General features: G+C 44.7%; 1 protein-coding gene across 2 annotated transcripts in view; it reads left to right on the top strand.

The window, feature by feature from the left end:
• Positions 1-4,966: 4,966 nt before the first annotated feature.
• smg1 (SMG1 nonsense mediated mRNA decay associated PI3K related kinase) overlaps positions 4,967-13,277 on the top strand; it is a 177,176-nt gene continuing 168,865 nt past the window's right edge. For both annotated transcript variants that reach the window (XM_086000818.1, XM_086000817.1), the window contains exon 1: positions 4,967-5,178. In XM_086000818.1, coding sequence (XP_085856944.1) covers positions 5,114-5,178 — 65 coding nt within the window. In that variant the 5' untranslated portion in view covers positions 4,967-5,113. The remainder of the gene's footprint in view (positions 5,179-13,277) is intronic.

Raw genomic sequence — 13,277 nt, 5'->3', positions numbered from 1 at the left:
TACCACTGTGCCGCCACCCCGGTGGGTCTGTCCTGCCGTGATGGTGATGGAGGAGTTTGGGACATTGGCTGAAAAGTATGATTCTGTGAGTATGACTATTTCAGGCTGTTGCTTTACTAGTCTGTGGGCACACGTCCCCAGATGTTGGTGTCTGTAGCCAGTGCCGAGGTCAATGCTGGGTGGTCTGTTACAACTGAGTGGCTTGCTAGGCCATTTCAGAGGGCAGTTAAGAGTCAACCACATTGCTGTGGGTCTGGAGTCACATATAGGCCAGACCAGGTAAGGACAGCAGATTTCCTTCTTCTGGACATTAGTGAATCAGATGGGTTTTTACGACAATCCGATAGTTTCATGGTTACCATTACTGATACAGTACTAGCTATTTAATCCAGATTTATTTAATTAACTGAATTCAAATTCCCCAGCTGCCGTGGTGGGATTTGAACTCACGCTTCTGGATCATTAGTCCAGGCCTCTGGATTACTAGCCCAGTGACATTACCACTACACTACTGTCCCCTACATGTATGTCATATGAGGACAATATTGGAGTTGGCTGTGATGTCCCCTGCAGTTGAATAGTCTGCTGGTATTTACTGTCACGGTTTATTCATCAATAATGGTGATATGCCATAGGTAGCTGAGGTACCTGGAACCCATGAAACTCTACTTCAGCAGGGGGTTGAATGCTTTAGAGGGAGAAGAGAGAAAAGAAAATTGGTGAAGAACAAAGTGCAATGAAAGTATCACAATAAAATGCAATTAGAAGCTAAAATTACAAAGTGTTTGAGCAAACCACGCTTCCAGAGAACTTTCTATTTTATGCTGTCAACTTCATGCGCCCATTTGCACCATTTCGATAATTAACTAAAGGGCAAGATATGAAAATCAAAAATGGTATGGAACTAGGTGGCATACCGAGTTGAATTCTGACATTCCACCTCTGTGATCTATGTTTCAATGCAACCCAGATTAATGCGATTAACTGTAGGAATTCTAAGTGAAATGAGCTTGGGCTAGTTCCCAGTCAGAACATTTACAGCACAAAACTATCTTTGATCTGGCACAATTTTTAGTCTCGTTCAGGGAGATTAGTGAGTGTGGAAAATGGAATATCACTGCACTTGGAGTTTGGAGATTTGGTTTAAGGAACATGTTGAGGGTGTTAAAGGTAGCTCAAAGCAGCATGTAATGTTATAACTGAACTGGGACCGCTTCAGGATGATTTGGGATTTAAAGACCAGGAAAATGTTCCCTTTGTCATCGATAACATCCCTCATCTTCACGCGGATAAAGCTTCACTACAAGAATTATATCCAGTACCTAATATCTAATCCTACTGCTTGATTTTAAAGTTCCTGGTATACAGTCCCTGTTTGAATTGGATATTCTACTCTAATTGAACACCTCATTTTTTAAAAAAAACATTATTGGTAAACACAATTTTCTGTCACATATTTTGCCCGATACTGGGGAAGTCCAACACTGTTTTTACAAGAGATAAATACCATTGATTTTACTTCATACAATGCATTATGGGAACTGTTGCAATACTGTTGCCAGTTTTTTTTAAACTAATTTTTTACTAATTTCGATAATTAGTTATTCAACCCGGTAAAAAGCCAAACACTCTTTCTCTATGTTGCCTTGACAATACCAATATCAATTTCAAATGAGGTAAACCTAACACATTCTGGATTCTGATTAAAACACTTTTTTTAAACAGAAACAAAAGTGTATATAAATATCCTTGTTTATTATTAATGTTTTTTTCAGAATCCCTTACTAACAAATGAATTGGAAGGATATAGTACTATGTTACTTATTGTCTCAATCCTGTTTGCAGGCTATTTTCAGTTTGTTTGCAATAATTAAGCTACAGTTGGAGGTCTATCAGTTGGCATCAAAAAACCTAGGGCTGTCTCTTAATAGTGATAGTCCTAAAGTTACAACCTTAGGATGTAGCCCCTTTGAAAGGAGGCACTATGGCTTGGATTTTGAGGTCAGTGGCGAACGAACACCGCCAGCCGTACATTACACTTACACTTGCCGTTTAAGCAACGCCTCGATTTTAAAAGTCTCATCCTTGTTTTCAACTCCCTCCATGGCCTTGCGCCTCCCTATCTCTGTAATCTCCTCCAGTCCCACAAATCCCCCCTCCCCCGTCCCGAGATATCTGCACTCCTCTAATTCTGCCCTCTTGAGCATCCCTGATTATAATCGCTCCGCCATTGGTGGCCATGCCTTCAGTTGCCAAGGCCCTCAGCTCTGGAATTACCTCCCAAAACCTCTCTACCTCTCTTTCCTCCTTTAAGACGCTCCTTAAAACCTACCTCTTTGACCAAGCTTTTGGTCATCTACCCTAATTTCTCCTTCTCTGGCTCGGTGTCAAATTTTTTGTCTTATAACACTCCTGTGATGCGCCTTGGGATGTTTTACTATGTTAAAGGCGCTATATAAATACAAGTTGTTGTTGCTGTTGCCCACAGACTTTCTGTGGGGTTTTGAACTGGTACTTACTGTGATTAGAGAGCCATTTTGGCGCAGAGACCTCTACAGGGAATCTGGGACCTGTGTGAACAGAGCAAGCAACTGTGTATCTCCTTAACCAATTAGATTGAAGAATCCTTACTGAGGCATGCAGAGTCTGAACCAGGAAGTGTCAGTTTAATTATTTAATTCAATGTCAAATCATATACAGAGAGAGATAAAAGAGACAGAAAGAAAAAGTTTAACTTTTTTTTACATTTTTTTAAAATTTCCAACAATTAAAATCTGAAGGAATGAGACTCCACACTAATTTTCAGTGTCAGAGGTTGTTTGCTAGTAATTAAGACTTAGCACACCATTAAGAATGATCTTACATTGGAATGGGTGCAGCCCCTCTTCCACTATTTGAAGGGGCTGCTCCTCAATTTCTGGCTGCACTTCAGTCCCACGCTCCTGATCTTTGGGCACCTGGTGCGGGGGGGAGTGGGCGGATCAGGGGAACTCCTCGTAGGACTGCTCCTGGGCCTGGCCAAAGTGGCCATCAACTGGTCCAGGCAGCGGGCGGTCGAGGGGGTCATTCGGCCTGACAGCCTGCCTCTCTTCCGCAGCCACGTTCGCGCCCGGGTGGCCCTGGAGATGGAGCATGCGGTGTCCGCCGGCACGCTCGAGGCCTTCCGTGACCGGTGAGCACCGCAGGGACTGGAGTGCATTTTCACCACTGGCAATGGAATTTTAATTTAATTATGTTTCCTTTAATGTTTTAAGTTACAGTTTATTTGTTAAATGCTTCACCAGAAGAGTACACTGGAATGGGCAAGCCCTAACTTTTTCTGGTGAGTTTAGTGGGTATCTATCATGTAAGTACAATAACTTCACCCTGTTCTATGTGTTTCAACAGGGAATCTCTGGCTGAGCAACCGTTATAGCGAAGCTTTTGGAGGAGCAAGGCAACTCGGAGGGCAACTTCCTGATTTCTGCGTTTAACTGCGCATGTGCGGTCGCCGGGAGTTGATGTCTGATTTGCACTTTAATAACAGTGAGCGCTGAGAGCCTCACCATTATTCTTACTGCAAGATCCGGCCCTATATTGTTTCTTTGTCGGGGGGGGGGGGGTGGTTGGGGAGGCCTAGGTATTTCTACCGGCCTACTTACAAGAAGATCTTTTCTTGACATTGCAAAGTATCGGTGGGTGGTGGGGGGAGGTAGGTATAACAGGGTGGCTGCCTGAATCCACAGCTTCCATGTCAGCCATTTAGCACTGAGATGAGGAGAAATTTCTTCACTCAGAGGGTGGTGAATCTTTGGAATTCCCTACCCCAGAGGTCTGTGGAGGCTCAGTCATTGAGTATATTCAAGACAGAGATCGATAGATTTTTGAATATTAAGGGAAACAAGGGATCTTATGGAATGGCGGAGCAGGCTTGAAGGGCCAAATTGCCTACTCCTGCTCCTATTTCTTATGTTCTTAGCGTCAGAGTCATAACGGCACAGAAGGAGCCCATTTGGCCCATTGAGTCTGTGCCAGCTCTCTGTAGGGCAATCCAGTCAGTTCCATTCCCACGCTCTATCCTCGTAACCCTGCAAGTTTATTTCCCTCAAGTGCCTATCCGGTCTCCCCTTGAAAACATTGAGTCGGCAGCGGGTTCCAGGTCCTCACCACTCGCTGCGTAAAAAGCTTTTTCCTCACATCCCCCCTGTATCTCTTGCCCAAAACCTTAAATCTGTGTCCCCTAGTCCTTGTACCATCAACTAGTGGGAACAGCCTTTCCCCGTCTGGCCTATCCAAACATGTCATAATCTTGTACACCTCTATCAAATCACCCCTCAACCTCCTTTGCTCTAATGAAAACAAATCCAGCTTCTCCAACCTGTCCTTGTAGCTAAGATCCCCCATGCCCGGAACCATTCTGGTAAATCTCCTCTGCACCCTCTCAAGGGCCTTCACATCCTTCCTAAAGTGTGGTGACCAGAAGTGGACACAATACTCCAGTTGTGGCCTAACTAGTGCTTTATAAAAGTTCGACATAACTTCTCTACTTTTGTACTCAATACCTCTATTTATGAATGGTGTGGAGATGCCAGAGTTGGACTGGGGTGGACAAATGTAAGAAGTCACACAACACCAGACTATAACCTGGTGTTGTGTGACTTCTTACTATTTATGAAGCCCAAGATCCCATATGCTTTGCGAAGCACTCTCTTAATATGTCCCGTCACCTTCGGGGACCTACGCACAGGGTCTTACGTTAAATGGGTTTGCCAGCTGACACACTCTCTGGCTGGCATTACAACTGTGACTGCACTGCTGCCAGCTCTGGTCGGGAGAGGTTTACCTTACATGGTGAGTATCCAGTGTTGCTGTGCGGAGCACGTGTTGACACCTAGTGAGTGTGTGTGGAGGAGGAGGGGGCGGGGCCACCTCCCGTCAGCGCCGCGGTTCCCGGCATGCCCCGCTCCATTCCAGAGCCGCCGCCGCCCGCGTCAGGAGCGGAACCGAAAGCAGCGTCCGCAGCCCAGCCACAGCCCGGGGGACGGGGTTTCGGGCCGCTTCGCGCACTGCACTCGGTCCGATTGGGTGGCTCGGCGTACCTTCCGACGGCGGATGACATGTTGTTGGGAAGGTAATGAGCCAAAGACCCCTGAGCACTCGGTTGAACAAGCGGCAGCGCTGGAATGACTGGGACCCAAGGTTAGTGAGCGGAACGCGGCCTAAAGCTGGTGGGGCTCGCCTCCCTACACTCGCCCGCCCGCCTCGCCCCACCCACCCACCCACCTCCGCTCTCGCCGACCCAAGAGAGGACTCGGCTCCCCCTAATTCGGCACTCCTGAGAGAGAGAGAGAGAGAGAGAGAGAAAATCCCCCACCCGAGCCCGGCCGCATTTCTGGTTTCCACGATGGCTCAGCAGCGTTGTACACAAGCACAGGCTTACTTCCCCACTGGAGTCTCGGGCTGCGCCTAGGGCCTAGCGCTGTCAAGCACAATGCGCTGGCCGCTGTACATCGCCATAAAGCTTGACATCTTTATTTCAACGTGTGGCCGATGTGTAGTAGATGAATAAAACATCACCACCCAAAGGGTTAGTTTTTAAAAAAAATCATAAAGATCCTTTAAGTAGGTGACAGCTCTACGGTTCAACGTGTCAATCACTGAAGGGGTGGAGTGGGAAGATTGGTTTCGTTTAAACGCCTGTCATTTATTGCGGGGGCACACCAAAATGTGTTTTTATTCTATATTTTACTTCGATTTTTGCGTTAATAAGTATTAGATAACATGTGTGTTATCTTAGAGTTTCTTTTTGGTAACTTGTCGGCTGTGATCAGTGAAGTTTGTTGTACATTACCTGAAAGCTTAATAATGTAGTCAATTTTTAATTTGAACGGTTTATCATTGCAAAGCTAGCTCTTTTGTCAGTTGGATTTTGTATGGTTTAAGTACTGAAATCTCTTCTAGCATTAATAGGGGCTTCCCATGCAATGCATGTCCAAGTTGTTTATACATTTTTACAAAGTGGAAGTCCTGAACATATTTGGGTTTTATCCTTTTTTCAATTATGCATAAACATGAGGTGTGCAGGCCCTTTTAATCAGATACTGTGTTTTACACATTTGTTAATTGCCCCTGTGTAAAACTGACATATCGGCTAAGTTGTGAAACATTTTGATTTCCAATACTGTGGCCAAGGTGCTAGCATTGGCTTTGTGGGAACACTCTTGTTTCTGAGTCAGAAGATCATGGATCTTCAGAGGCTGACCTGTTGAAACCAAAAGCACTGCAAAAAAAAAAAAATTGAGCAGATTGGATTTTTTTTTAAAGTCCTAGTGAAGTTCCTACTCTTCACGTAGGGGATTACCTTTTTGTTTTTGTATGAATGCTGTGAGACTGGTTTCTCTAAATGTGCACTATACAAATGTAAATTAATAGTTTTAGCAGATCTCTTTTGACCACCAGTTTGGTCAGCGCTGTACTTAAGTTTGTGAGTTGGTGCCATAAAATATACATAGTCTGTTCTTTCCTTGTCTTGAAGTCTGTGGCATTTCAGAGCTTTATAATTCCTGTTTTTCTTAAAAATGCTGCCCATTAATGGTCATTTTAATAATGTGAAAATGTATTGCTTTAATATAATAGACTTCCTGTATTTTGCCTTTTGGGAGGAATGCAGAAGCTGTTGTTTCTCAACGTGAATGTGGGTCCTTATTGATGGAGCTAAAAGTGTGTTTAAACAAATTGTATTGGGAAGCCTTATGAGCTACTTACTCTATATCTCCGTATAATTTCTCTAATGTCAACATCTCGCCATATAGACATTTCCTAATTACAACAGGGACTCTTAAGATGACTTCTGGGCTGGCAGCTTCCCATTGCGCTGCTCCTCCTTTGCAACTCTCTCTCTCGCCATCCTTTGCTTTCTCCGTCCGTCTCCTCTCCTCCAGTTATTAGGATCTGCTGGTCTCTGGGCTTTACTGTGACCTCTAACTTTGCTACTGCTCTCTAGTGAGACTGTATTCTCTGCTAGACCATCTGTATTCTTGGTCTGCTTCCACATGCTCTATTTTCTGCTCATCTGCATGGAATTTTTCACTCTTATGCTGAGCTGGCTTTGATATGTTCCTGCTGGATTACATCCTGGTCTGGATTCTTCTCCCTTGCTGTTGAATGATCTGCTTTCTGCTTGACTCCCTTGGCCGCTGATTCCACTCATCCTCAGAACTCCCTTTTCAGCTTTTGATGAACTAGGTTGAACTGGCTCCTCAAGCTCCTACTGCTGCTTCTGCTCTTGTGTGCTCCTCACCCCCCTACAGCTGTTCATTGGTCCAATTCCCTCATCTGCAATGATCTTGTGGATTTACCGATCAGCCTCCACTGGCTCGCTGTAGTTCACTGCTCTTGGTCCTTGGGTTTTACTCCCATTGTTCCTTGCTCCTCTGCTGGTATATTGAATCTGCTGTCGTGCGCTGCCAACATCTCAAGTCACTATGCGTGTCCACTGGACCCCTGGATCACCCTCTGCTGGCTCCTGATCAACACTCTACTCCTCGTCAGCCCTATTTTTCCACTAGACAACTTCCAGCAACATGCCCACTATTACTCTGCCCCTCAAGCAGCTTGTGGATGCACTTGCTCTCCATAGCTGTCTCTGAACTTGGACGATGGTTTGTCAATGCTCCAGGCTGACTCACTCTTGTCTACAAGTCAACTTCATTCCACCACTGAACCTCAGAGTTCAACTTTGGATTCTTATATTCTCCTTCCTGTCTTCTGTTAATGACCAGGACACATGTCTCCTAATCTGTGCCATGGACTTGTAACCTGAATTTCCTTTGTATTCATTTGTATTTACATTTTAACTGCCACTCTTATCAAGCCCATTAATTCGATTTCTTTTTCTTCCCCTTCTTGATCCTTGGTCTTTTGACACGGTTGACCACTCCATCCTCCTCCAATGCCTCTCCATCGTCATCCAGCTGGATAGGACTGCACTCGCCTGGTTCCATTCTTATCTATCTAATTGTAGCTAGAGAATCACCTGCAATGGCTTCTCTTCCTGCTCCCGCATCGTTACCTCTGGAGTCCCCCAAGTATCTATCCTTGGCCCCCTCCTATTTCTCATCTACATCATCCGAAAACACAGTTTCCACATGTATGCTGACGACACCCAGCTCTACCTCACCACCACTTCTCTCAGCCCCTCCATGTTCTCTAAATTGTCAGACTGCTTGTCCGACATCCAGTTCTGGATGAGCAGAAATTTTCTCCAATTAAATATTGGGAAGGCCAAAGCCATTATTTTCGGTCCTCGCCACAAACTCTGTTCCCTAGCCACTGACTCCATCCCTCTCCCTAACATCTGTCTGAGGCTGAACTGTATTGTTTTACCACCTTGGTGTCATATTTAACCCGGAAATGAGCTTCCAATCACATATCCGCGACATAACTAAGACCGATTTCCACCTCCGTAACAACAACAACAACTTGTATTTATATAGCGCCTTTAACGTAGTAAAAAGTCCCAAGGCGCTTCACAGGAGTGTTATAAGACAAAAAATTTGACACCAAGCCACATAAGGGGAAATTAGGGCAGGTGACCAAAAGCTTGGTCAGAGGTAGGTTTTAAGGGTGTCTTAAATGAGGAAAGAGTGGTAGCGAGGCGGAGAGGTTTAGGCAGGGAGTTCCAGAGCTTGGGGCCTAGGCAACAGAAGGCACGGCCACCAAAAGTTGAACGATTATAATCAGGGATGCTCAGGAGGGCAGATATCGCCCGTCTCCGGCCTTGCCTCCGCTCATCCGCTGCTGAAACCCTCATCCGTACCATTGTTAACTCTAGACTTGACTATTCCAACGCACTCCTGGCTGGCCTCCCATGTTCTACCCTACGTAAACTTGAGGTCGTCCAAAACTCGGCTGCCCGTGTCCTAACTTGCACCAAGTCCCGTTCACCCATCCCCCCCTGTGCTCACTGACCTACATTGGCTCCCGGTTAAGCAACGCCTCGATTTCAAAATTCTCATCCTTGTTTTCAAATCCCTCTATGGCATCGCCCCTCCCTATCTCTGTAATCTCCTTCAGCCCCACAACCCCCCCGAGATATCTGCGCTCCTCTAATTCTACCCTCTTGAGCATCCCTGATTATAATCACTCAACCATTGGTGGCCATGCCTTGTGTTGCCTAGGCCCTAAGCTCTGGAATTCCCTCCCTAAACCTCTCCGCCTCTACCTCTCTCCTCCTTTAAAATACTCCTTAAAACCACTACCCTCTACCTCGCTGCATTCTCTAAATGGTCCATCGAGGCACCCATCTCTGCCCCCTTAAGTGCAGCAAGCCAAATTTCCATCATACTCTCTCGATTACCTTCCTGCCCAGGCCGACTGTGGGGGGGGGGGGGGGCTAGTCTTGAACTTCATTCCCGTCCTGCTCACCCCAACCACTACTGCCTCCTTCGATTCTGCCAGCCAATCAATAATCACTGCCCCTCTCCGCATTTGCCTCCACAATACCCATTCAGTCCCGAACAAGGTCCTTGCCATGCATGATCTTATTGTGGACAATTGCCTTGACAGCATAGCTTTGACTGAAACTTGGCTTGTGTGTGATGACACATTGCACCTTACTGAAGCATCTCTGCCCGGCTATACATTCCACCACCTGCCCCGCTCAAACAGTCAATGGCAATGCGGCCCAGTGAAGGGAGGAGGCAAGGTAAGTTGACCTGTAGATTGTGCTCAGCCTTGGTGATTTCAATCAGTGGGTCAGCGCAGAAGCTGAGGGAAGATATCTCGGAGAAATTTAGGATGGGGCTTGGGGAGTGGCAGTAGGGAACAAGGATTTCAATGTGTTCCTGCCTTCCAGATCTGTGCCCAACTTTCCCACAACTCTTGATTTCAGCACGTAATCTAGGCTGGCATTACTGAGGGAGCGCTACATGTCGAAGATGCCATCTTTTGGATGAGACGTTAAGTCGAGGTTAACATCCTGTTAAGCCCCGCTGTCGTCACTGGACGAAGAAGAGCAGGGGAGTTCCCCTGGTGGCAGGGCCAACTAATACCTACAACGGATGATCTCATCATTTACTTCACTGCTGTTTGTTGGAGCTTGCTGCGTTTTCTACATTACAACAGACACTACACTTCAGAAATGTACTTCATTGGGTGTAAAGTGCTTGTGGATGTCCTGAACAATGTTCCCTTTAAGTTGCGCAGCGGTCCCGCGCAGCCGACTTTTAAATAGAAAAATTGTGCATGCATGGTATTTTGAATGGGCCACGCAGCCTGTTAAGAGGCTGCGTGGCCCCCCAAAAATTACAGGGAACATTGGTCCTGAGGAAGTGAAAGGTGCTATATAATTTTTAAAATTTGCATCTCTTATGCCATTGCACTGAATAGCCCTAATCAAAGTCATAAATGACATCTTTTGTGGTGCATTTTCGCTCTTTGACCTCTGTGCAGCCTTTGACATGGTCAACTGCATCCTCCTCCTCCAACGCCTCTCCTCTGTTATCCAGCTCAGTGGGACTGCCCACACTTGGTTCTACTCTTACTAATCCAATGATAGCCAGAGCACCTCCAGAAATGGCTTCCCTACATCTGCACTATTACCTCTGGAATCCCCTAAGGATCTTTCCTTGACCCCCTCCTCTTCCTCATCTACATGCTGTCCCTTAGCGACATTATTCGATTCGAAGACATGGGGTCAGCTTCCACATGTATGCTGATGAAACCCAGCTCTTCCTTTCCATCACCTCTCTTGACCCCTTCACTGCCTCTATGCTATCAAACTGCTTCTCTGACATCCAGTTTTGAATGAACCACAATTTCCTCCAGTTAACTGTTGGTAAGACCGAAGCCATCATCTTCGGTCCCCACCACAAACTCAGTACACTTGCCGCTGACTCCATCTCCATCCTCTGCCACTTTCTCCGGTTAAACCAGACTGCTCCTAACCTTGGTGTTCTATTTGACCCTGATCCATTACAAAGACCCATTACTTCCACCTATCATTGCCTATCTCTGCCCCTTCCTCAATCCATCAGCTGCTGAAACACTCATGCCTTTGTCTCCTCTAGACTCGACAATTCCTATTCTCTCCCGGCTGGCCCCTCATCTTCCACTCTTTAGCTTTCAGCTCATTCAGAACTCTGCCCATTTCCTATCGCGCAGCAAGTCCCACTCCCCCATCAGTCCTGTGCTTGCTGACTTGCATGGGTCCCCCAACTCCTCCAAGTTGAAATTCTAACCCTTGTGGTTGTATTCCTTAATGACCTTGCCCCTCCCTATCTCTGTAACCTCCAACCTCCTCCGGTCCTACAACCCTCAACTCACAGTTCCTCCAACTCACAGTTCCTCCGACTCCCACCCCAATCTCTTTCACCCCCACCGTTGGCGGCTGTGCCTTCAGTTGTCCAGGCCCCATGCTCTGGAATTAGTTCCCTAAATCCCTATGCCTCTCCACGTCCTTCTCTTCCTTTAAGACCCTCCTTAAAACCAAGATTTTAGCCATCCCTCCTAATATCCTTTGACTCGGTGTCCATGTTTGTCTGATTACACCTCTGTGAAGGACTGAGTTTTTCTTTCTAAGTTAAAGTGCTATATAAATGCAAGTTTTTGTTGCACTGAAAGCAGTAAGACCAATTTGAGTTGCTTTATCAGCTTGCCACATTTTTTGATCGCCCACTGCTGTGACCACTATTGCGATTTGCCTCTCACTGTGATGGCAGGAGACTCAGGGCTGTGGGCTCCTCGACCATTCTCTGACTGATGGTGATTATTCCTTTTAATTTTTGCTATCTGTGATTGATCCAGAGCTGCAACATTCTGTTCCAGCCAAGGACCATTAAAGGTATCCTTAAATCTCCAGCTATTAGTGGAGACTTGGTTTAGTTTAGATTGCTCTTGATTATAATTGGTCAGTAATTGTGTAAAACAATTTCATTCACTGAGGCTGTTCTGTTCTTTGATTTTCTATTTTTAAATTAAACTTTCAGCAGTGCTGCTGTGTAAAATTCAGTTTTGATATTCATTGCAGAAAGGAAACGTGGTCTGTATAGACAAATATAGTTTTTAAAATAATCCGGCAATTTACGTACAACTGCGTCGATTTGTATTTTAACTTGGTATATATTCTTGAACCTTGAGAACTATTTGGTCCTTTGAGAAGCATGTACTTCTTAAAGAAAATTTAATATTCTTTCTATTAGAGTGTAACTAATTCTAATCAGAGATGGGAAACAGTTTTTGGTCTCTGTTCAGCCTTTGTTTATTTTGTTCAACATAGCGCTAGTATTTCACTTGGGTCTCCATGCTGACATGTGGATTTATTTTCACCAATATGGCAACAATGAATCCAATAGTCACTCGCAGCCCAGGTGAAATACGAGAGGTGTGTTAAATAAAAGTGGTGTTTGCTTAAAGGCAGAGCAAAAATCATCACTTCTGGTTCCTACCTCTGATTACAATTACTCTCATAGAATATTTGATTTTCAAGAATGGTAGTGAGCAGCTCAGCACTCCTTTTTAAATTTAAAAAAAAAATGAACCAAAGGCAAACAGAGAAACTTGTGTCCGATAGAGTATTTGATTGTTTGCATTCCTGTGAGAAATGGTTACTTTAAAATCAATAGAAGCAATGCTACTGACATTAAAAAAAGGTTTCACTATTGGGTGATTAGAGTTTCAACTTTAGGATTATTTTAGCACAAATTTTCTAACAATATGTACAATAATTTTAATCCTTTCTTTGCTAATCCACTATTTAGTAATGGGCTGAGGTGATGTACCTTCAGGCTAGTGTGGAACCTATAGAAAAGTCAGTAGTACACCTGCCCACTCTAGAACGAAGATAGCCTTTGACAACAGATTTAAACTCCGTCTTATGCCCACAGGATCCTGCTATTGATTTGATTTTTATATTTGAGGCAAGAGATAGCAAATTCATACAAATGTCATATACAAAGCATTTCAGTTTCTCTGGCAGGTTGCAGTGCTGAAAGGTTTAAACTGTTACTGTACATTTGATGCCAGTTAATGCTTTTGTAAAAATATAGTAGCTGCTTGTTTAATGGTGCTGAAAAAATGCAGCAGTGATCTTTCCAGCCTATTATGTTATCAGGATCAATGATTAAGGCCATCATATATGTTCATTTTTTCATCTTGTCCTTGAAAATATGAATTTCCAATATCAGACTTTGTTGTTTTATAACAAGCAATTTGGCTGATTTTCTTGGGAATCTTAAAGTAGTATCCTTTCTGTATTCACTTAGTGTAAGTATATTTGACTAATAATTTAACCAAATCTA

Source organism: Somniosus microcephalus, chromosome 11 (assembly GCF_052327205.1).
Source record: "Somniosus microcephalus isolate GS21.2 chromosome 11, FLI_Smic_1.0, whole genome shotgun sequence".
In the NCBI taxonomy this organism is placed as follows: Eukaryota; Metazoa; Chordata; class Chondrichthyes; order Squaliformes; family Somniosidae; genus Somniosus; species Somniosus microcephalus.
This window is presented reverse-complemented; position numbering and strand designations above follow the sequence as displayed.